The 24,413-nt window shown below is 38.4% G+C and overlaps 1 protein-coding gene across 1 annotated transcript; it reads left to right on the top strand.

The window, feature by feature from the left end:
* Positions 1–3,354: 3,354 nt before the first annotated feature.
* LOC120560588 (GTPase IMAP family member 9-like) lies at positions 3,355–15,121 on the top strand (the record flags this gene model as incomplete). The annotated part of the gene is made up of 3 exons (XM_039803289.1): positions 3,355–3,402; positions 3,739–3,844; positions 14,280–15,121. Coding segments are annotated over exons 1-3 (996 nt in total), but the record flags the coding sequence as incomplete, so codon positions are not given.
* Positions 15,122–24,413: the final 9,292 nt, after the last annotated feature.

Genomic DNA, 24,413 nt, shown 5'->3' with positions numbered 1-24,413 from the left:
CATTATGGAAAGGATCCCTTCAGCGATAGACCTTTAAAACCTCAATCACTCAGACACAAAAACATAGACAAATAGGGTTGAAAAAAAAAAACGGTAGTTACCCTTTAAGATTTTTGCACAAGAAACACATGTAGTTTATATAATATGTTGTATTATAAACCACCCAACAATATACACATGCCTACAAGTAAAGCTAAAATGATGAGAGGATAAAACAAAGAAGTGTTTTGATCGTTTCTAGTTTCTAAAATGTGAGGTTTTTTTTGCTGAGTACTTTTACTTTTAATACTTTAAGTACATTTTCCTGATAATACTGTGGTGGCAAATTTTATTTTAACCATTTGTTTACAGTTTTTTACGATCGCTATGACACTTTTTTCAATACTTTTAACAACTTTTCTAAACTCTTAACACAGTTAGCACAACATCCGTCTGTGCAGGCTATACAATTAACACATTTCTTGTTGCTTTGACACGAAATGCATACAGTTAACACAAATTTAAAATGCTTGAACTTCTTATACACACAAGCTCCACCAAAACCAAAACAATGGATCTTTACTGCCAAATTTACAAATGCTTTCATACTGTATGTCAGAACAGATAACATCTTGTTCTTAACCTAACTTATAGGCTAAAGTCAAAGTGAACAGCTGTTCATATTGTAAATTGAAACTCAAATATATCCCCTGGATTTTATACATGCATTTATTGAGAAACAGCTGATTGAAGTTATGCAAATAGATCAATCACAGCTGATTCCCTTCTATGAAACACACTCAGGTGTTGAGGTTCTTTCAATCGCATGATCATATGGTAGTAAAGTAAAAGAGGATCTATGTGAAGAATATACTGTAGATGAACACAGAAAATAAGAAAAATGCCTTCACGAGGGAGAGGAAGAGGAGTACCAGGACAATTCTGTCTCTGTCTCCTTTTTTTCATAAACTGTACATTCTATAAAGCTACTCTGAGATGGGTCATTCATTTTTTGTATTGAATTTCTGCAGCAAAAGAAACAAATTGGTGGCCAGGTTGGATCAGTGGGTAGAGCAGGCACACATACACTTAGAGGCTTGTACCTTGACGCACAGGTCCAGGGTTCAAATCCAACTTGTGACGATTTCCTGCATGTCTTCCCTCTCTCTCTCTCCCCTTTCTCAACTAGCTGTCCTGTCAAATAAAGGTGGAAAAGCCCCAAAAAAATCTTTAAAATTGTTTTACTAAACCCAACAAAACAAAAATGTAGAGAAGCTTCAACAGTAACTGCAGTGCAAAACACAATCTATGATCAATACAATCACTTTTGTCTGTTGTATAAGAGCAGACCAGACTGACACATATAAAATAATGCAATTTCTGTATTTCCATGGATGTTAGTGTTTTGTATGATATTGTTCTATGATTGACTAAATGTTCCTGTTGGGAGAGAACATGTGTTAGTGTTTTGGAAGAATTATTTGATTTTGAGACATGATTGCATTGTTTTGGTAAACATAGTGTATTGTGTTAGTGAATTATTGTATTTTGAAAATCAGTGTTGGAGTTTAGTTTACAATGTGTGATTTTGAGCATGAAATTAACTGTTTTGCCAATCGTGTGTTGTAGGTGAGTTGGTGCGTTAAGTGTTTAGGAAAGTTGTTAAAAGTATTGAAAAAATAGTCATAGCGATCGTGAAAAACTGTAATGATATTAACCATTCGTTTAAAGATTGTTTTAAACCTCCACAAAATCCTGCTCCTTCCTGTAGACGTTTAAAGCACCAGAGAGGGGAACAGTTGGCAACCGTAAACTATAGCCTAGAGAGTTATTTAGTTTTACTAGCCTGAATCTCCTCACATTGTTGTCTTTTGCTTAGATAGAAGTGGAGAAGGCCAATGACTGTTTACGACAGTGAGAACTACGTAGGTTTCTGTCTCCTGAGATAAACTGTTGTTTAGGCTAATGAAAAGAACAGGAGCAGAGGGGAAGGCGAGACAATGGTGTGACTGTAATGATGTCCTCTTTTCAACTATGGCCAGGCTAAAAGATAAAGTTAGAGGGGTGGCTTAACAGAGTTTCTTCACTTTATGATGTTTTGATGTTTAGACTTTAGGTTAGAAAGACATTTTCAGTTGTGCTTTTGTACCTTTGAAACTGTGTTTTCTCCATTTGCAAATGTAAATAAATACTCAAAGACCAAACTTTGGTTTAATTCTCAAACGGTCGTTATTCGTTTTGATTTTATCCTGAATATCACTAAACCTTGCTGCTTCATAGGAAAACTTCCACGACATTTTGGCATTGTCCGGCAGGATGGATGAGTTAACAGAGAAAAGAGCTCCGTTGGGTCGCTGATGACTGGCTATCCAGGGATCAAAAATCACCTGCCTCATACCTCTAAACCTTTAAAAAGGTTTTTCAGAGAGAAGAGGGTTAGGATCGCGGAGCGCTCTTGACTGTTTTCCACTCCGTCAAAAACGAACAGGAAGAAATTTCAATCAGCACGGTAAGATAAAATTGATGAATTACAATTGTATTGTGAATTCAAGGTTTTTGAACAAACATTCTAAACAAGCAACCATTGCTAAACGAATTAAGTAATGAATAATTGGCGAAATCATTCTCTTTAACTAAAGAGAATAAATGAAACTAATTCTGACTTTTGGGAAGTGAGTAACTGGGTACTTTTTTGGGGTCATTAGATAGTAACAAAGATATAAATGAGCTTATGAATGACATCTTTTGGCAGACACGGACATATTTCTGATCAATTCTCTGATGCTGGCGGACCAGTAAGAGAACTGGCAGAGTAGGCAAGGCCTAAAAATTAATCTACGAAACTGATAGCACGTTTCTTGATTAAAGAGGCGGACTGCAGAGTAAAACAAAAAAAAATAATAGTTAACTATTTAAGAGATTTTTGACAGCATGGTCGGCCCAGGTTTTTCATACAAGTTTCCCGAACAAAAACAAATAGTCGATAATCTAAACAAGTTCTGGACCCTTTAAGGACAACCTGCAGGACCGTCTGGGTTGTAATGATACTCTAAACAAGTTCTGGACCCTTTAAGGACAACCTGCAGGACGGTCTGGGTTGTAATGATACTCTAAACAAGTTCTGGACCCTTTAAGGACAACCTGCAGGACGGTCTGGGTTGTAAAGATACTCTAAGAGAGCCTCTTGATTATTTAGAGACAGACTGCAACAAGGCAAGACATACTAAATAGGTCGAGTTATTTGACTATTAAGTTGATTTTGTCCGCAGGGCTGCACACGGGTTTTCACACAAGTTTCCCGAGCAGATAACCTCACGGTGTGGTGACGATCACATCGACCAAGACATAGTATACTATAAGGTCCAAGGGTCAATCATGGAAGAAGAAATTCCCGGCCGAGCAATGCATCTGGACCCATTGTGGGTGAGATGTGTCAGAAATATGGACCAAAAATGTTGGACTGTTTGCGATGTCTGTCATACTGGTCAAAAAGCTTTGGCTTTCCGAGAAACGGATCTTTGTGTACAAAGACACTGAGAATGTTAAAGCAAGATTTTAGAAGAAGTAGAAAGAAAATTAATGGAAAAATCAATGATTAAGACAGAGGATTTAAAGCTACTAGGTACGGGAAAAACAAAGAATGTTTTAAAATATAGATAAAACAGTGATCCAGGGAAAGAATGCAAAACACACATGCACCAATAACCTCCTGATCAGTTCTAATCAAAGCCCATGTTCTGAGCTTTCTCTAAAAATCAGGAAGACAAGCTGGAGAAACGGAGGGAGGAAGAGGACACAGACTCAACTCTGGGACAGGACCAACAGCACCGTCACACCTGCATTGGGTGGAAAGACCAACGAGTACGTGAGAAAACCATGTTGGAAGCGTTTGTCTGCATGTTACAACAGGCTGGTGGGCAACATATGGATCGCGGACCCGAAAAAGGCCGCTCCCACAAAGGACGTGGTCGAACCAGAGAGAGGCCGAGGCGGGTACCGTGGGCAAAAATGCTGAGCCCTAGAACCCAGACCAGTGTTGGTACCGCAAGGACTTTGGACATTGGTTATGTAACTGTCTCCCCCTATGCTGGGACTGCCAGATCCCTAAAAACAGTTCATACAGACATACACGTATATACACATGCTTGCAATGAAGACATGCTTTTTGCACGCTACAAACACTCCCCACACGATAGACAGATAAAATTAGATGCAAATACTACACATTGAATACTTTTGGAAAATAGCTTAATTTATTCAATGTATTTATCTGATGTGTATACAAATTGCCTAGCATGGTGTTAATTATACAAGGGAAGAAAATTGAGTTTTTAGTTGATTCAGGAGCAATAATTTGGGTTTAGTGAAGTTTTGTTCTTCAAATCAGAAGCTCTCTGGTAAACTAGTTTTTTCCTTTAGAGAAATGATTGAGTGGTTATCCCAGGAAAGTTCACCATTCTTATATGTGTGAGTTCAGATCCTTAGGATCCTGAACTAGATAAGAAAGGGAAATGTTCATTGTTTTTTTTCCTTCCTTCCATCTGAGTGTCCTGAAAATTTGTTAGGCAGACATTTGAAAATGTCTATTTGAAATTGAAGCCACTTGCTTTAAAGTTGTGCGGTTTGATAAAAATCACTCTTTGGCTGACATATTTTTGTTGCAGCCTAAAAGTATGTATTTGTTTACAAATTGTAATGGAACACGTACCATGTCAGTCTGTTAATCTCCTGATTACGGTAAAACAAACTGGGGCACCTGTAGTTAAGTTTAAGGAATCACAAATATTACATTACATACATAATTTGTCACCTTTTTTTTGACCCTGATGAAGATTACGTTGAAAAGTTTTTTTTTTAACAAATCAAAGGACGAGCATGAGTTTTCTTTTGTCTGCTGGCACATACACATGTCCAGTGGCTGTTACCTTGACTGATAAACTACATAAGGTTTTCAGAAATTCTAACTCAAAAGCTCACATTCATGTTTCTTTGTCTCCAACAGAAGAGGAGACAGACCTAGGACACCTTGTGACTATTTGTAAAAATTTACTGACTGGACTGACACTACTGATAATGTGTTTATTTCTCTCCATCGAAAGGAGACTATAGAAAACCCATACAACAGCGTAGGCCTTGTATTCACAGTGTTCAATTATTTAGTAAACGTGTGACTACAAACAGGCATATTCACACGGTAAAAACAATATTTTTATTTACTGATGTTTCACCACACTTTTTGTCTCAGGTACAGCGTTATCTCTGGGCAAAACACACAAATGTGACGTGGATTGATTGACAAATTGTTAACCTGTAGTCATCAAGCTGCGTTCGAACTACAGGCCCCAGAAACATCAGTACACGCTAAAACAGGAAGTAATCCGACCGTGTTTTTAACTCTTTATTGACGGATGGGGGTTATAGTTCCATGTTTAGATTCTCCGGCATGTACTCTTATTTTCTCAAGTAACATAAATAAGAAAAATCATTTTTATTATAATTGTTAAAGGTTTGTTTTATTCAGGACCTTCAAGCAGTAAATGCAGTGGGTCTATGCTTGAGCACCTAGTGTCTCCAACAGCTAAAAATAACATTCTGCAGGGAATGTTAAATGTTTTGATTCTCTGTTGTTTCGTCTAACGTTTTTTTTGTCAGTGTTCCAGTAGAAAAGACAGTAAATATCGTTTTATAGTTCTGGGTGATGGTAAGCTGTACACCTTGACACGCCTTTGTGAGGAATACATTGAGTTGTTAATTAATGATGCCATAAATTACAAAAAGAATAACAGTGTGTTAAATGTACCTTGGAGAAATCCTTCTTTCTTTGAGAGAGGAAAGCCAGAGGAGGAGACACACACACACCCCACACAGAGATAAGACACAAGCTAAAACCAAACATGAGTAGTACAAGTGAAATTTTGGTTTAAAGAAATTATTTTGATATACATTTTTGTTGAATGTTATATGATATGATGCTTCCCATAACAGGTAACGATTTGGATAAATAGAAGGCTAAAAACTTTAATTTGTAATGATTCTTGGAACTAGCAGATAGTAAATTTGTGATACTTTGGTTTGTAAACTGTAGATAAAAAAAGGACATAAACAATGTATTTTGGGTAATTCGTCTTAGTTTATTGGTGATATTGCATAAATGCAGGTTTAAATGAGATTTAATCCTAAAAGCAGTACGTTTCATATCGTACTCTAATGAGTTTTATTGTTGCTATATCACAAATTGTCTAAACTAAATTAGTTGATGTTGACGTTGAAAAATTTACTGAGGTGAAAATTCCCCTAAAGAAATTATTCATTGAACTTTTGTTACTGATAAACAGGATTTGCTGTAAAACCTAGAACAATGTTAAGGATTAGAATATTAAACAGATTATTTATATTGCTTTTGAGTCATGAGCTTTGTCATGTCTCAAATAGGAGGGATATAGTATAGTAATGATAAATAAGGGGTTTAATAAAGAGAAAGGGAAAAGTAGCAGAAATAAATAGTGTTTGTTAAATCATTTTAGTGTTAAAGGGGTGATAGAATGCAAAACTGATTTTACCTTGTCATAGTTGAATAATGACAGTTTAGTGGGTAACTAGGACATACATAGAACCTCTAAATCCCATTGACACCTCTTTTCTCTGCAAATCTCACTATTTGAAACTGCCTCTGAAAACGGGCAAATCTCAACGAGCCCCATAGTTGACGTCAACTATTGCGGCTCCTCCTAATTTGGCTCTAGTCTTTCTCTTTGTCACGCCCCAACATTTGCATAGGCTACTGACCTGAGATCAGTTAGTCTTCTGAATCTAGGTCGTGCAGATGTCAGAAATTGTATACATTGTTCAAATGCTATTTTACCATTAAATTCACTTCTGAGACTTTTTTATGCGAGAAATCAACTATGTAGAGGTCAAATACGGGCCGTTTTACGAAAATTGATGTCTAATTGCAAATTATGTCCGACTGTGTGTCGGAGTTCAGCACTGGTGCTGCCTGTGTAGCTGCCTCGCCGCCTGGCCTGCCTTCCTTCACAGACCCCAGTCACCGTTTTGGGCTAATGGACAACGAAACGCCGCTGCTCTGACAGAGCTCCAGGGCCTCCAACTCCCCTCTTCCTGCTAGCTAAATGCCCTGTGTATGTGAGTGAGCGCTGTCAGCGAGCTTGTTACGCCAGCATTCTCTTACCACAGGTTCCAGTTACTCTTTTAATGTGTGTAATTATAATGTGTGGAGTTATTTAAACAAACGATTGGGGAAATAAACGCCGCTTGTCCGTGAGTCTCATTGATAGAGCCTGCGGCTGGATGGAGCTGCATCAATGAGAGCTAGCTAGCCTCCTCTTAGAATTCCTCTGGAATTCACAATAATTCATTAACTTGAAATCGGACACCGTTGTTAGGTTTATAAGACATAGTTTATAGTTAGATGTTGTGTAAGTGGCGTGACGAAATTCAAACTGTAAATATACTCGAATTAAGGCAAAAAGGAAGTTAACTATCCGATTGAAGGGAAAGTCACAGCTAACGAAACACCTAGCTAGCTAGTCTTCACAAATATTAACTTGAAATCGGACACCGTTGTTAGGTTTATAAGACATATAGTTAGATGTTGTGTAAGTGGCGTGATGAAATTCAAACTGTAAATATACTCGAATTAAGGCGAAAAGGAAGTTAACTATCCGTGATTTGTAGCTAGGATTGAAGGGACAGTCACAGCTAACGAAACACCGAGCTAGCTAGTCTTCACAAATATTAACTTGAAATTGGACACCGTTGTTAGATTTATAAGACATATAGTTAGATGTTGTGTAAGTGGCGTGACGAAATTCAAACTGTAAATATACTCGAATTAAGGCGAAAAGGAAGCTAACTATCCGTGGTTTGTAGCTACACATAGCTAGGATTGAAGGGACAGTCGCAGCTAACTAAACACTTTGTCTTCACAAATATTCATTAACTTGAAATCGGACACCGTTGTTAGCTTTATAAGACCTTTAGTTAGATTTTTTATAAGTGGCGTGACATGTGTGTAACATGTGGTAAGAGATTGCTGGTGTAACAAGCTCGCTGACGGCGCTCTCACTCTCACACAACGGGCCATTTAACTAGCAGGAAGAGGGGAGTTGAAGGCCCTGGAGCTCTGTTAGGGCAGCGGTATTGGTAGTCCCTGCTGTGGGCTGCCAGCCGTGACGGAGCTCCAAGTACCTCATAGCAGGCCGGGGTATGTGAAGGAAGGCAGGCTGGGCGGCGAGGCAGCACCGGCGGGCGTCAAGGCAGCACCAGTGGCTGAACTCCGACACACAGTCTTACCAAATTTGCAATTAGCCATAAATTTTCGTAAAACGGCCCATATTTGAGCTTTATATAGTTGATTTCTCGCTTAAAAAAGTCTCAGAAATGAATTTAATAACGAAATAGCCCGACAAACAATGTATAACTTTGCAGCGTCTGAAATATGAGGCCTGCTGCAGAGTCTCCCATATGTTTCTATGTAGTTTGCTCAAACCAATCAGCGCGTAGCTCATTCTGAATATTCATTAGCATACCATATTTGGAAGAAAAGCTCTTGTTCCAAATAGAGCCATGTTCACAGGGTAGTTAAGGGCCTAATAAAATAGCATTCGGGCAATTTTCAGCCCAACCAATGTTACATACCCCATTAGGAGACCTTAAGGAACAGTGTAAAATACCCTATATTATCATTCTATCACCCCTTTAAAATATTTTTTTATAGACGTTTGAAACACTTGTTGTGACATCACTGTAGCTCCAGTTTAAAAGATCTTGAATAACCAAAGTGCTAGAATAGTTAACAACTGTACATTTAAAAAAAAATCTGCTTAGCTGTGAACAAAATTGACAAAATTGATAGTTCAACTATAAACAAAAGGATCATCTACCCCCTGATTGACACGGTAGTGTAAGGGGATGCAATAGTAATTTTTTTTGTTTTGTTGATTCTGATTTGCTCCAAAGAATTTTGCTCATTTTCTTTATTTATACATAGGTAGGGAGAGGCCCATAATAAAAAACACCTATTTCTTCCACGGCAGTATAAGGGAAATTATAGGTTAGGTTAGGTTATTGAGAATTTTCTTCTGCTCTTTTGGCCGTAAGAATCCAGGTGTCAAGCCTGGGGATTCTGTGGTGATAACAACTTCAGGAGGAAAGATTGGCAAATAGACGGTGACCATCGAGATCCTTCCATTGACACAGGGCAGTGAAGGTTCCAGGGAGAGTCACCTGGATACACGCATCACTACAAAAGGTTCCAGATGTGGAGGAGAAGAGGGCAGGTTTTTCTACAACCTGCAACAAGTGACGAGCAGATCCTCTGCTGAGTCACCTACGAGGGAAATCGATTCAGAGATCAGCCTGACAGACGGCGTTTCTGTGCTATCTCTGAAATCAATCGGGGAAAGCTGGAGTTTTTCTCACTGTTTGCAACACGTTGAGAGAGGAGAAAAACGAGAAGTTTTTCCAAGGAGGAAAAACCAGAAGCTACATACTGGTATTGTAGCCTGCTGTTTGAAATCATTTCAGAAGACAGCAGTGATACTGATCTCTTCTCTGACAACCACAGCACATTCTCTGACAGTGACAGCAGAATACACTTCACAATTGTAGAGGACACACCACCTCTCTCTCTCTGAACACACACTCACTGCACATTCTTTTGAGGAGCATCTGACATTCCTCTGTGACTCGGAGCAGTGTGCTCTGACACACACACACACACATGTGGCAGGAGGACAGAAAGGACTGCAACAGGTACCCTTCAAGAAGAACATGGGGGGGCTTCCACATTTGTAGTGTGTTTATTATTCATTACTGCATTTATGATTTTCAATTGCATTCATGGTTTTTGCATTTTATTTTTGATGAGAGAAAAGTATGATAAATCACGTGTAACCATTTCTCCCAATATTTGCATACAAAAACACTCTAGGAACAATAGTGAAAAGACGTGATGTATTCACTACTTTCCATGTCAAGGAGAAAATGGTGGTTGGAATACAATAAGTACTAGTACAGAGCTAATATTACTGTAATGATTAACTTACGTCCACTCTTATGTTCCAATAACAGGCATTAGGATGGTTGGTATACGAATGCTACTAAATTGGGGCTAATTAGGGGTTTTGTACTTTATGTGGTTCCTCATGACCACACAAACTCCACTGATAGAATATTGATAAAGAAAGTAAATTATTCCTAAACAGCAATATTGTTAATATTGAACAAAGTTAAGTATAAAGACCTAGGCCATTTTGTTGTGTGCTTTAGAACTTAGGAAAAGTTCCTTGTGGATCTTTTATTACATTGAAGTAATTTCACCTTCCACATTTTGACGACACATAGACACCACATTTGACTAAAACTTTTGAAAGCTTAACTAATAGATACATTTTCTACTAAGGAATGACTTGGGTTTAGTTAGGAAATGTATGCGTGATGTAGGATATAATGATTTTTTTTCACTATTTCTTCACTTACAGAAATAAGCTCTTTCCAGTGAAACCACACACATAGAATAACTGAATTTTATTTGTGCTCTGACAGCACTTACTGATGTTAGAGATAAGGAGGGGTCAGTTTGATTCTGATTCTTCTCAACTTTCACTCTGTGAGAGCTTTGATAATTGCACCGAGCGTGTTTCAATTGATTTATATTAAAATAAACAAAGGAGGGAATTATTTGATGGCATTGGATAATTTAATAATCAGCTTTATGGAAAATTTGACTTCGCCGTATGGGTTTGCAGTACTTGGGGTTTAACCATGGGTTGTCAATGGACATACGCATGGGTAGATATGAAATTAGTAAATTTTCGCACTTCACACTAGGTTATTTTAATGTTTAAATACATAACACATTCTTTACACAAATTATAAGGCACTAGTCTGATGTGACATTAACCAGTGACATTAAGGTCCAGGGTTTTTAGCAGATTATGTTTGGTCTTCAGATTTGTTTTTTGTTTGCTATGTCATTACCCTAATCAAGAAAAAGAGTTCTTCATTCTTGTGGTTAATATGATTGAGCCTTCTGACGTATTCCGTCTTTCTGAATATGATAATAATGTTTGGACACCGTCTCTGATACTGTGTGAGATTGATTCATTTTGTTTTATTCTTTGATGTGAATGCTTGCTACTATTTAAAAGAGGGTTTTTTTGTACCTTTCCATTTAACATGTAAGAAACAGACATGAATATCCATAAGGTTGAATATTAAGAAGTAAAGTTTGGTTATATGATTAATTCTATAATAAGGGTTGAATCTTTAAAAAGTAAAATTTATTTTTGTGATTATTTTGTAATCAAAAGGGTCAACTGTGGTGGCAAATTTTATTTTAACCATTTGTTTAATGATATTAACCATTTGTTTAAAGATTTTACTAGCTTGAATCTCCTCACATTGTTGTCTTTTGCTTAGATAGAAGTGGAGAAGGCCGATGACTGTCTACGACAGTGAGAACTACGTAGGTTTCTGTCTCTTGAGATAAACTGTTGTTTAGGCTAATGAAAAGAACAGGAGCAGAGGGGAAGGTGAGACAATGGTGTGACTGTAATGATGTCCTCTTTTCAACTATGGCCAGGCTAAAAGATAAAGTTAGAGGGGTGGCTTAACAGAGTTTCTTCACTATATGATGTTTTGATGTTTAGACTTTAGGTTAGAAAGACATTTTCAGTTGTACCTTACAAGCCGTACCTTTGAAACTGTGTTTTCTCCATTTGCAAATGTAAATAAATACTCAAAGACCAAACTTTGGTTTAATTCTCAAACGGTCGTTATTCGTTTTGATTTTATCCTGAATATCACTAAACCTTGCTGCTTCATAGGAAAACTTCCACGACAATACTTACATACTTTTACTTAAGTAACATATTCAATGCAGAACTTTTACTTGTAACAGAGTATTTTTACAGTGTGGTATAAGTACGTTTACTTAAGTAAAGGATATGAATACTTCTTCCACCGCTGCTTATTAATATGGTTTGGGGGTAACATAAATGTCAAATATAAATATGCTATACTGTTAATAAAGTAAAAGAACGATTAAAACTGAACAGATCTGATTCTCCATTAACAACACTAGCATGCTCATACCCATAAAAACTTAACATAAAAACTTCCTTTAAACGGGCAGAAACATGTGTGTGAGTGTCTGTCAGTGTGTGTGTGTCTGTCAGTGTGTGTGTGTCTGTCAGTGTGTGTGTGTCTGTGTGTGTGTGTGTCTGTCTGTGTGTGTGTGGGTGTGTGTGTGTGTGTCAGTGTGTGTGTGTCTGTCTGTGTGTGTGTGTGTGTGTGTCTGACTGTGCGTGTGTGTGTGTTTGTGTGTGTTATTTTATGTGTGTGTCTGTTTGTGCGCGTGTTTTATTTATGGGTGTATTAAGATTTTATTTCCTTTTGGCAGATAGTCATATGGTTTGATGCACTATGCCAGCGAGGCCAGCTAACTTGCTTGTAGTCTGACTCTGTAAGATAATGAAACTTAATTAAAAAAAAACGTGCAAATAGGGAAATAAATGTGTAACGTTACACATTAAATGAAGTCCCCTGAAATAAATAAAAGTAAAACACATAGGTATTGAACTATAATGACTAATGTATATCTTTATATGTATTGCCTCATTTATACATTTTTTCAGGATGTATTTCATAGCCATATTTATGTATATTTATGTAAAGAGGTGAAAAAAAAGGATCAGATTTCCCTCAGCTGCAGAATCAGACGCTGCCAAGCGGAAGCTGAAGCTAACTTCAGCATGGTGTCAGATGGGTCATTTTCAGTGAAAAATCTCCTCACATTTCGTGCAGAAAATCCTCTTGCACCCCCACTTACCTGTAATATGCGCACAGAGATTGCTGCACATGACAGACCTTCTTTTCCGCCATGTCTAAAATCAAATCAGAGTAGGAATCCAAAGTCATTTTAGCCTGTGCTGAAAGCAACAGTGGTACACTTGCGCTGTTGCCTTGGAAATGACAACAGCCTTTTTTCATTTCTGTTTTTTAGTGATTTATTTTTCCTTATATGAAATAGAAAATGAAAATCAAAGCATATTTAAAATTTCTCTCATCTTCTTTTGACCATGAAAAGGAAAAAAAACACCTTGTATTTCAATTTTCAATTTTTTTAATTTTAAAACGAAAATCAAATAACTATTCGTTTTTAGTTTTCTAATACCTGTTTATGAAATGAAAATTGAATGACCAAAAGATACACTCAAACCAGTGCCTTGACTGAGCACCTCGTAACCAAAGAACCAGACCGGTTCAGTTCTATAAAAAGGGGGGGAAATAATTTTCATTTAATCAGTCAAAGAAATATTACCCAAAAAAAACCACTCTGTCTTAATTATACTTGTTGCACTTACTATGATTGATAAGCAGGGCCTGAAGTTAACTTTTTTCGGCCACCAGCCAGTGTGACAGGTAGGATTGACAGAATCACGAGGACCTTAAGAGAACTGCTGCCATTTCTTGTAAATACTGAAGGGAAGGGGGAGCTTTGTGCTTTGTACAGCAGCGTCTGTAGTTTTGAGTAAGTCTATAAGTATTCCTGGGTGTGGTTTGGCTCATATATAGAGACACACTCTGAACTCTGTCTTTACTTCAGCTGCAGTATCTACTCCATACTCTTTAACCTAACCAGGGACAGGAACTATTACAACCTAAACATGGCCAGCTATTTTGGTAAGTTATGATGCTGTATCCATTTTAATTTGTTATATTTTTAATGTTTTGATCATTATTAACAATAATGTTATAACGGTGATCACTGCTAAATCTTATTTATATAATGTCTTTGTGTAGCTTCTATAGACTAATGCTTCCATAGACATAGCCTACTGGGTAGTTAAACTTAAAAGGATTTGACTCTTTAACAAAAAGGTCTATCTCTGTATGGATCCTTACCATAATGTTATCAGACAGAATAATAATCGGAGCCTGTCAGTGGCAAGAAAAGAAGTTATGGTGGATGGAAACTGACGATGTCTATTTGCTGTATATAATTACATTACAGCCTGCTTTGCGTCTGCTGGTTACAGCGTTCTTGCTCAATACTGGACCAATTTCAAAGATTCTTGTTCATATTAGTCACTTAGACACTAATGCATGGGGTACTTTAAAATACCTGGTGCCTTTTCGTGTAAATAGTTAACTAAACAATATATGGAAGCCATATTAGATCATGGAAAGAAAGCCACAATAGGATTTCCTGTAGTATTAACTACAAAGCATGTACAACCTGATTCTTATTCAGTGTCACACATTCTTCTATACAGGTTCGAGCAGAAATAATGAGGATATGAGGATAGTGATGGTGGGGAAGACTGGAATTGGGAAGAGTGCCGCTGGAAACACCATTCTGGGACGACAGTGCTTTGAATCAAAGTTCAGTGCAAAGTCTATGACTGTAGACTGTTCCAAGGGCAAAGCTGAGGTGGATGGGCAACAGGTGGCTGTTATCGACACCCCAGGCCTGTTTGACACTAGGTTTGGCATGGATAGAACAACTAAAGATATATGCCAGTGCATCTCTTATGCTGCTCCTGGACCCCATGTGTTCCTGGTGGTCATCCGGCTGGGCAGATACACCGAAGAGGAAATGCAGACAGTGCAAAGGATTCAAGAAATCTTTGGACAGGCTGCAGACAGATACAGCATGGTTCTCTTTACTCATGGGGACCTTCTTGAAGACACAACTATTGAAGACTTCTTGATGGAATCCTCAGACCTGCAAGAACTCGTGACCAGATGTAATGGCCAGTACCATGTCTTCAATAATAAGCTGAAGGATCGCTCTCAGGTCACTGAGCTGCTCCAGAAGATCAGAAATCTAAACCAGAAGAACGGAGGAAGCCACTACACAAACGAGATGTTCCAAGAGGCCGAGAGGGCAGTCGAAGAGGAGAAACAACGCATCCTGAAAGAGAAAGAAGAGCAAATACGCAAAGAAAAAGAGGAAGTGGAGAGAAAACTTCAGGAAAAATATGAAAAACAGATGAAGAAAATGAATGAACAACTTCAGGCTGAGAGAGAGAGGGAGAGGAAAGAGAGAGAGAAGGAGAGGGAGAGGGAGAGGCAGGAAATGAATGAGGAGAGAAAGAGGGAGAAGGAGGAGAGAGAATTAGAGAGAAAAAGAGACGGAGAGGAGAAAGAAAGGGAGTATGCAAACCTGATGAATAAAATGAAGGAACAGCATGAGAAAGAACTGAGAGAGGAAAAAGAAAAGGTGCAGAACAGACATGAACGTGTGGCCAGAGAGGAAGCTGAGGGGTTTAATCCATTGTATCATCTGGTAGCAGCTGTTGAAGCAATAGTTGGTGCTGGCAAGAAGGTAGTTGAAGGAATTACATCTATTGGAAAAGTAATTGGGGGATCGTTCAAAGAACTGAGAGAGGAAATAGAAAAGTTGCAGAACAGACATGAAAGTAGTGAGTGATTGAGGCAGCACAACTACAGAGGAACCCTCTAGAAGCTCCTACACACGAATATTTAAAACAATCATTTCATCCACAGAATTAAAATCACAATTTACTTTTTATTATCTGAGTGAAAAAAAAAAAAGAAGTTAATTGTATTTGTTAAAGTAGAGCTGTATACCGTAGGTTAGTAAGGCCAGTTCACTCCATGGTTCACTCATCATATCATACTCTCACACTGCCATCTAGTGTTCCTTTTGCATTATTTTAACAAAGCCCAAGGTCATATTCCATAATGTAAGTTAACATTTTACTATACATATAAACTATTTTCTTTTTTTCTGTTTTTTTTTTCAGATTTAGATGAATGCTTATATCAACATTTTTATGTTCTCCAATGCCATTAAAATTGACCTCAAGCACATATTGCATCAATCTAGTAATTCTCTTTCTCTTTACACACAATGTAAGCAGTGGTTTCTATTCATTCTGTACTTTAATCTTTAATGTGGTTCATGCATGTTATAAACACTCTGAATTACCTTTGTGTATAATATGTGTTATTCAAATAAACTCGCTTTGCCATCTCTTGGCTCTTGTTTATGCTTACTTGTTTACATAGGTCAATCAGCAAATGGATGAAAATCTAAAATGTCCTATATTAGAGAAATAATTCAAACTACTATATTATTAATTTACTACCAGTGTATTAATAAAGAGTAACATATAAGTGAACCAATACATTGGGAAATACTTTTAAAAGTTGTTAAATCATAAATAATAGTCTATGATTATAATTTGAGGTAATAGTCTTTTCTTTTCATGTCACTTTCTACTTCTACTCCGCTACATTTCAGAGAGAAATATTGTACTTTTTACTCCACTACATTCATCTGACAGCTTTAGTTACTTTATACATTACAGTTTTTTTCGATTGCTAAACGACACTGGGCACAACTGGAGTCACATCTGCAAAACGCTAACTCCAGTCTGCACAGCAGCAGTTCATGTGGACCAAACTCTAGTTCGTTTTTCATCGCTTGAACACAGTTTTCAAAACTCTACACACTTATCCCATGACTTTAACCACAACGTGCACAACACTGTAGATTTACAGCACTTTGTTCAAATGCTAACACACTGCTGTCAAAACTGTTAACCACACATTCAGAACAGAATAGATTTCAGTCTGGTGCCTATCAAACACTGCTGATTGCAATTTTAGCTGAACGCCTAAGCAGGTGTCTTGTTTTAGACTAGTTAGTGAACATATACGGTATTTATATAGAGAAAGCTCAGAAAGACTTTTTTGTATACAAACACCAAATAAGAATGAAACACTGTACTGTTTGAGAGAAACAGGTAAAAGAGCAAAGATACCAATATGTCCAGGGAAGATGTCTGAGGTTATATACACAGCTATAAAAAAAGTGAAAAACACTATATCTTTACAATAGTAAAACTGCGTTCTTACTGTTTTTCAGAAAGTAATGGAGGTGAAAGCAATAGAAACACCACATTCATTAGTATTTAGAGATGATGCAGACATCCAATGTGATGAAGAAAACTTGCCACATGATGCTGGAGAGAGGCAGGATTAGTCACACTATTCGTTGGTACTGTTACGTATGTACCTTTAGTTTTTTTCCCCCAGTAATTCCATAAATTACTAGAGACAAAATACTTTATTGAAGAAAACTGCTGCTTTTCATTCCTTCTTGTTTACCTTATGTAAAAATTGGTATGCTATTCAATCTATATTTTTTCCTTAAATAAACTGTTGAGTAGTGTCAAGTCACTCAAATTGTTCAAACTGTAAAGATGAAAAAGTTTGTAATTTCTGTATTGGTGTTTGATGCTAGTGTTTTTACCCTCAGTGTGTTCTGAGTGACAGTGTGTGTTATCTCAGTGAGGCCTGTGCATACTGTTTGAGACGTGTGTTAAGAGTTGTGTTGCTTTGAATGAGTTCTGCAGGAGATGTGAACTGTTTAGTTCCGGTGACTGTAAGTAGTGCAGACTGTAGTTTGAGTTTTGCACATGTGACTCCAGTTGTGCCCAGTGTCGTTTAGCAATCGGAAAAAACTGTAAACAGTAACTACTGTTTTTCCAACCTGGCCCCTATGGTCCTATGTTTTTGTGTCTAAGTGACTGATTGGAACAAAAATCTTTGTAATTAGTCCAATGTTAAGTGAGATTGCTGCAGTCGGCAGCTGAGAAACAAGCTACAATGTAAGTTAATAGGACAATTCTTCAGCTTGTATTTACCTTCACAAAAGGGCTTGTTTTGCGTGTGTGTCTGTCTGTGTGTGTGTTTGTGTGTGTGTGTCTGACTGTCTGTGTGTGTGTTTGTGTGTGTCTGTGTGTGTGTGTGCGTGTGTTTGTGCGCATCTTTTATTCATTGGTGTATTACAGTTTTTTACGATCGCTATGACACTTTTTTCACAACACATTCTCACACCCAACTCGTAAAATAAGGACGTTCGGTCAGGAGCCTTTCTCGTTCTTATTTGACGTTAAAAGTCTCCTTTAGCGTCTCATGTAAACGTGCTTGGTCGCCACTATTGCCGTCCCTTTTTTGTCCCTTTTGACGCGCTTGTTCGGGACGGGTGAACGGAATCGCGGAGGTTGGGTTTAGGAGAAAAACAACGGGGAAAGGACGCCTCAAAAGCCGGGAAACACACGCCGTAGACGGGGGAAACAAAAGAAAAACAACGGGGAAAGGACGCCTCAAAAGCCGGGAAACACACGCCGGAGACGGGGAAACAAAACGCCACACGCGGGGCGCAAACCCGAGTCTCCTGAGTGAAAGTCCAGTGTTTTACAACAGATAACATAATGTTCTAACCTAACTTATAGGCTAAAGTCAAAGTGAACAGCTGATCATATTGTATATTGAAACACAAATATATCCCCTGCATTTTATACATGCATTTATTGAGAAACAGCTGATTGATGTTATGCAAATACATCAATCACAGCTGATTCCCTTCTAGGAAACACACTCAGAGGTTGAGGTTCTTTCAATCACATGATCATATGGTGGTACAGTAAAAGATGACCTATTTGAACAATATACTGTAGATGAACACAGAAAATAAGAAAAATACCTTCACGAGGGAGAGGAAGAGGAGTACCAGGACAATTCTAGCCTCGTGAGACCGTCCTGATCTCGCAAGCTCCAGTTTTCCACTCGCAGATCAGTCTGGCATCTTGAGATAGAGAAAATTTGGAGCAGTTCGCCAAACGAACGGGCCAATCAGCGTTGGTTTTGAGGCGGGTTAGGTGGTGATAGACAGATGGTTTATCCAATCAGCTAACCCGTATTTTCAGACCTAATTCTGTTAGCCGCTCGCTAATGCTTTTTTCTCTTGGATCCTTCTTTTGGAATATGGACCGGGAACCTGAAATGGTGCCTTTTATTCCTAAATTCTCGTTACACAAACTGCAAATATCCTTTACCGACATGTTGCTTGCATGCTGAGCTAACGAGCTATGCTTTGCCTGCAGCAGCAGGGCGGGCTTGTGGTTGTATTTTCATACGCTTCGTGGATCTGATTGGTTGATTTGGCCCGTCTATCACCAACATAGGTGATAGACAGATGGTTTATCCAATCAGCTAACCAGTATTTTCGCCCCTTCCCAAAAGTTCTCCAATGGAAAGTTCCCAGATGGATATGCCGAGCAAATGCGAAGCAATCCATCTGGCGGAGTCAGGTTTGGACAATTCTGTCTCTGTCTCCTTTTTCTCATAAACTGTACATTCTATATAGCTACTCTGAGATGGGTCAATCATTTTTTGTATTGAATCTCTGCAGCAAAAGAAACAAAATGGTGGCCGGGTTGGCTCAGTGGTAGAGCAGGCGCACGTATACTTGGAGGTTTATGCCTCGACGCAGAAATCCAGGGTTCAAATCTGACTTGTGACGATTTACTGCATGTTTCCCCCCTCTCTCTAAATTTAACCCAGAAGAACGGAGGAAGCTACTACACAAACGAAATGTTCCAAGAGGCCGAGAGCGAAGTCGAAGAGGAGAAACAACACATCCTGAAAGAGAAAGAGGAGCAAATATGCAAAGAAAAAGAGGAAGTGGAGAGAAAACTTCAGGAAAAATATGACAACAAGATGAAGAAAATTAATGAACTTCAGGCTGAGAGGGAGAGGGAGAGGGGGAAAATGAATGAGGGAGAGAGAGGGAGAGGAAAGAGAGAGAGGAGGAGAGGGAGAGGGAGAGGAAAGAGAGAGAGGAGGAGAGGGAGAAGGGGAGGAAAGAGAGAGAGGAGCAGGAGAGGGAGAAGCAGGATATGAATGAGGAGAGGGAGAGGAAAGAGAGAGGAGGAGAGGGAGACGAAAGAGAGAGAGGAGAGGGAGAGGATGGATATGAATGAGGAGAGAGAGGGAGAGGAAAGAGAGAGAGGAGAGGGAGAGGAAAGAGAGAGAGGAAAGGGAGAGGGAGAGGCAGGATATGAATGAGGAGAGAGAGAGGGAGAGGAAAGAGAGAGAGGAAGCGAGGGAGAAGGAGAGGAAAGAGAGAGAGGAGTGGGAGAGGAAAGAGAGAGAGGAGAGGGAGAGGGAGAGGCAGTATATGGATGAGGTGAAAAAGAGGGAGAAGAAGGAGAGAGAAGCAGAGATAAAGAGAGATGGAGAGGAGCAAGAAAGTGAGTATGCAAAGATGAAGAATGAAATGATGGAACAGCATGAGAAAGAACTGAGAGAGGAAATAGAAAAGTTGCAGAACAGACATGAAAGTAGTGAGTGATTGAGGCAGCACAACTACAGAGGAACCCTCTAGAAGCTCCTACACAAGAATATTTAAAACAATCATTTCATCCACAGAATTAAAATCACAATTTACTTTTTTATTATCTGAGTGAATGATAATAAAGCTAATTGTATTTGTTAAAGTAGAGCTGTATACCGTAGGTTAGTACGGCCAGTTCACTCCATGGTTCACTCATCATATCATACTCTCACACTGCCATCTAGTGTTCATTTTGCATTATTTTAACAAAGCCCAAGGTCATATTCCATCATGTAAGTTAACATTTTATTATACAGTACATATGGACTATTTTCTTTTTTTATGTTTTTGTCAGATTTACATGAATATATTGTAGTAAATCCTTATTTTGTTTGTCACAAAGCCTTTATTTCCTGGGTTATGTTGATAATTGATGCCACTCAAGAACAAGTTATCTATGTGCTCATGTGCTACACTGAACAAGAAATAAAAATCTGATATTAAGACAAAACCTTTGTTGAAGTAATAATAATAAATAATAAAATAATGTCCTATACTATATTTTTCCAACTGCGTACACGTTTTCAAAACTATGTCTCCTTTTTTTCAGAACTCTACACACAATTCCCAAAACTACACACACAAAATGCAAAATGAAACACTGTATTGTATCAAATGGCAAACACCTTTTTTTATAATATTACATTTGTGGATATACCATGTTCTAAATCCAAAGCTCTTTTGTCGTTCATAGGCTTATATCTACATTTACAATGTTCTAGAGAGAAAGTAATCTGCTGAGAGGGTTTGAAAAGTGTAAACTACAATGTAATGTTACAGTAAAACAGAAAATATGTATTGGGCAAAAACATTACGTTTGTAAGAGTAGCACAGTGTTGTATACAGTAGCATGAAATAAGAAAACAAAACTATCCATTGTTGACGTGTTACTGCCGGAGTTTTCTGTTGCAGGTTGTGCCCAAGGAAGGTGACACATGGAAAGGAGGCTGATTACTGGCAGAACCCTGTGGACATTTTAAAGTCAAGACTCCTGTTCTGTTTGGACTGTTTTAGCTTGATTTTTAGTTAGTTGTTTTTAACTAATTTTTGTTTTATTCTTTTTAAAATAAATGTGTTACTCCTCACTTTTGGTTTTTACTCATTGTTTTAAATACACTGTTTTACTGCTCTCCCCTGGCAAGAAGAACCTGTTTTTAATAGTTTACTTTTAATTGGAATTACTGTAGTTTTTAAGAGGTCCTAGGCCTCAGTCCCAAAAACCTAGGTGTTGTTGTCGGCCCTTTTTTTTACACCACAAAAAACACTGGTTGTTCATCTGATGTTTTGAGTGCTTACATAAGTGCTTCCATTCCTTGTTAGTGGTCAGGGAGAGTAGGTTAGAAGTGGAGAGGAAACCCTGGGACTTCCCGGATATTAATAAAACTCCCAAAACAACCATATCACTGTGTGAAGCTATTTAAGGGTGTGGTTTGGCTCATATCTCGAAAGGAGCTGCAGGAGATACACTCTGTTGGGGACCAAGAGTCTGGTTAAACCCGATTTTAACCAAAAGGCCTCAGATTAAACTGACCTCTGAATACAAGACACATATGTGCTCAGAGACAAGGGGACCTGTGGCCAAGACAAAGGAATTGGCCTGTATGTAAACTTCAAAGCCTGGTTAATTCACACCTCTATGTGAGAATGCCAGCCAGAAGGGAAACGCCTCACAACTGGCAAGAAGTCAAAGGACTACAGAACTGTAGTTTTCCACCCTGTCAAGAGTTTCGAGTCTTCCTATTGGTTCAGCGGGACCATAAAAACAGCCTGATCCTAGGAAAATCTTCGTCTTCACTTGCAACTCCGTTGCTGACAGGAGACGCGCAAGTGCTTGTGCTCAACTTCTATTTTCTGGAGAAAGTGGATTTAATTTCGGAGGATCCTATGAAAAACGCACCAGTGTTTTTCATAACTGCAGTGAGAAGGAAACAACATTTTTCTTCTCAAAGTCGACCAAACTTTCCCCCCCTCGCTGCCTTTTTTTGGAGGGAAGTTTCTCAGTGGTTGCTGACGAGCACCCGAGACCCGTTTTGTTTCATCTCTGTGGAATCGATGGACAGGAATGAACGGACTGAACACACCGGAAGAAGGCTTACGTCTGGGCAGAGATAAGTAGTGTGTTTATTAATGAGCAAAGGGTTTGCTACCACTTGTTGCCATTAATGTGATCTGATTTAATCATGTACTGATCCATATGTGATTATTAATCTGTTCTGTGAATGTATAAATTGATCATTATATTTGTTGATTTATGTCGTGTTAAGTAGCTGGGTTAAAACCGTAATTGCTATCTGCTAACTCCTTTCAGGAGTTTTAATTACTGTCTGCGATAGAATCGCGAAAATCAGCTGTGAGCTACTGGAGTGGGTATAGTGACGTTTTCCTCAGCAAAACCAGAAGTCTCAGTCTGTCCTAACTAAACGTTAGCCCAGACCTGAGTAGCTGAGGGGAACTGGGTCATTATCGATAACTGAGATCATAGTGCCTCTTTTCTTTACTCTTCTCCTCTTTCTTCTTACTAACACACACACACACACACACACCTGACACAGGCTAGCCGCGCAATTACCAAGCTAACGCTGTAGCTTCACACGTGGGATCTCCCTACGTTCGTACAGAGCTAAAACAGGAACTAGCTACCAGATCGGCTAAGTGTTCTCGTTGCCTAGCAACCCCCCCCCGGCTTCTTCAGTCCTCTCCGTGCACGCAGCACCACTACCGCCCTCTTGAGGCTAAATAGTTTTGTGCAGCTCACAGGAGTAGCCATCTTTGGAGTTGTTTTGGTGTTTAGAACTACACTCCGACGCCGCCCCCTCCTTTGTCACTCACTCTCTCTCTCACACACACTCACACACACACAGACACAGACGTGTCCATGACACATGCTGCTTTGTTTTTGGTTGTGATATTATAAAAGGGTATATGAGTTTATTGTTGAAGGATTATTGTTTAGCTACTGATAATTGTGAAGTTAATAAACCTTATTATACTTAATTAGCAGTTGCTTGTGATTATTTGTGTACTTGTTGTAATAATTGCTGGTCAATCAGGTCCGTGCTTGGATTCACCCCTTCCTTTATTTCCTTTTTAAAGGATTACCACAGAAATGAGACTGTTCCACAGTTTGATTATTGGTCCCTGACTAGCAGGGTGGTGCCCCGTTTTGATTGTTTGTCGATTTGATAAAGTTATTAATAACCATATTCATAACTTTATTAATATTGATAAAACATCTTTGATAATTTGCCAATTATCAAATCTGTACCCTAAGGGAATCCTACATTTTGGTGCCCCGTGTGAGGCTGTTACAACCAGCGTTGTTACAATAATTATACATAATAATCCATAATTTTTGAATATTAATTTTTTTGAAAAAAAAAAAGAATTTTTATTTTTGAAAATTACAATTTTCCCGCAACATTTAACGCCCCGTGCGAGCGTTGAATACCAGCTTTAGTGCAACATTTAGGCATAATTGTCCATACCTTTTCAATTTTAAATATAAAAAAAAAAAATCAATTTTTCTGAAATTTTTATTTTTGAAAATTAATTTTTCTGCAACCTGCCAAGCATACATTCAGTTGTGATTTGTGAATTTTTCAGTGTGTACATTGGTTAGTAGACAACAACATTTTCACGCTCCTTGACAGTAACAGCTATTACGCACCGGAACTGGTGGACCTCTGCGACTACCCAATAGAATTGGGTTGGTGGTGAATGGTAGTAATTAGCTTCGTTAGCAGTCAAGATTTTCACGCTCTACTCGATCTTAAAGTTATTGATACTAACACTCAGATTTTTGACAGTAACAGCTATTACGCACCTGAACTGGTGGACCTCTGCGACTACTCAATAGAATTGGGTTGGTGGTAAATGGTAGTAATAAGCTTAATTAGCAGTCAACACTTAAAACTAAAGGAACTACAGGTTAAGCCTTTCACCTGCTCCTTGAATCAACTTGTTCACAGTTAATTTTCCTTTGTCACCACAAAAGAATTGAGCCCTGGTACAATCTCTTTACTAGAGGTAAAATGAGTCGCTTTGAGTACCAGAGGCTGGAGGCGAAAGCTTCCGACAAGCTGACCGACACAGTCCTGCAGAATGTGGTCGCTTGTCTCATCCTAGACTCTGAAGAGAATAACCGTGATGGTTATGAAACTACCTGCGATGAAATACTCCAGGAACTTGTAGCTTA

Source organism: Perca fluviatilis, chromosome 1 (genome assembly GCF_010015445.1).
Source record: "Perca fluviatilis chromosome 1, GENO_Pfluv_1.0, whole genome shotgun sequence".
Lineage (NCBI taxonomy): Eukaryota > Metazoa > Chordata > Actinopteri > Perciformes > Percidae > Perca > Perca fluviatilis.
The sequence above is the reverse complement of the archived record's forward strand: the minus strand, read 5'-3'. Positions and strand labels throughout refer to the sequence as shown.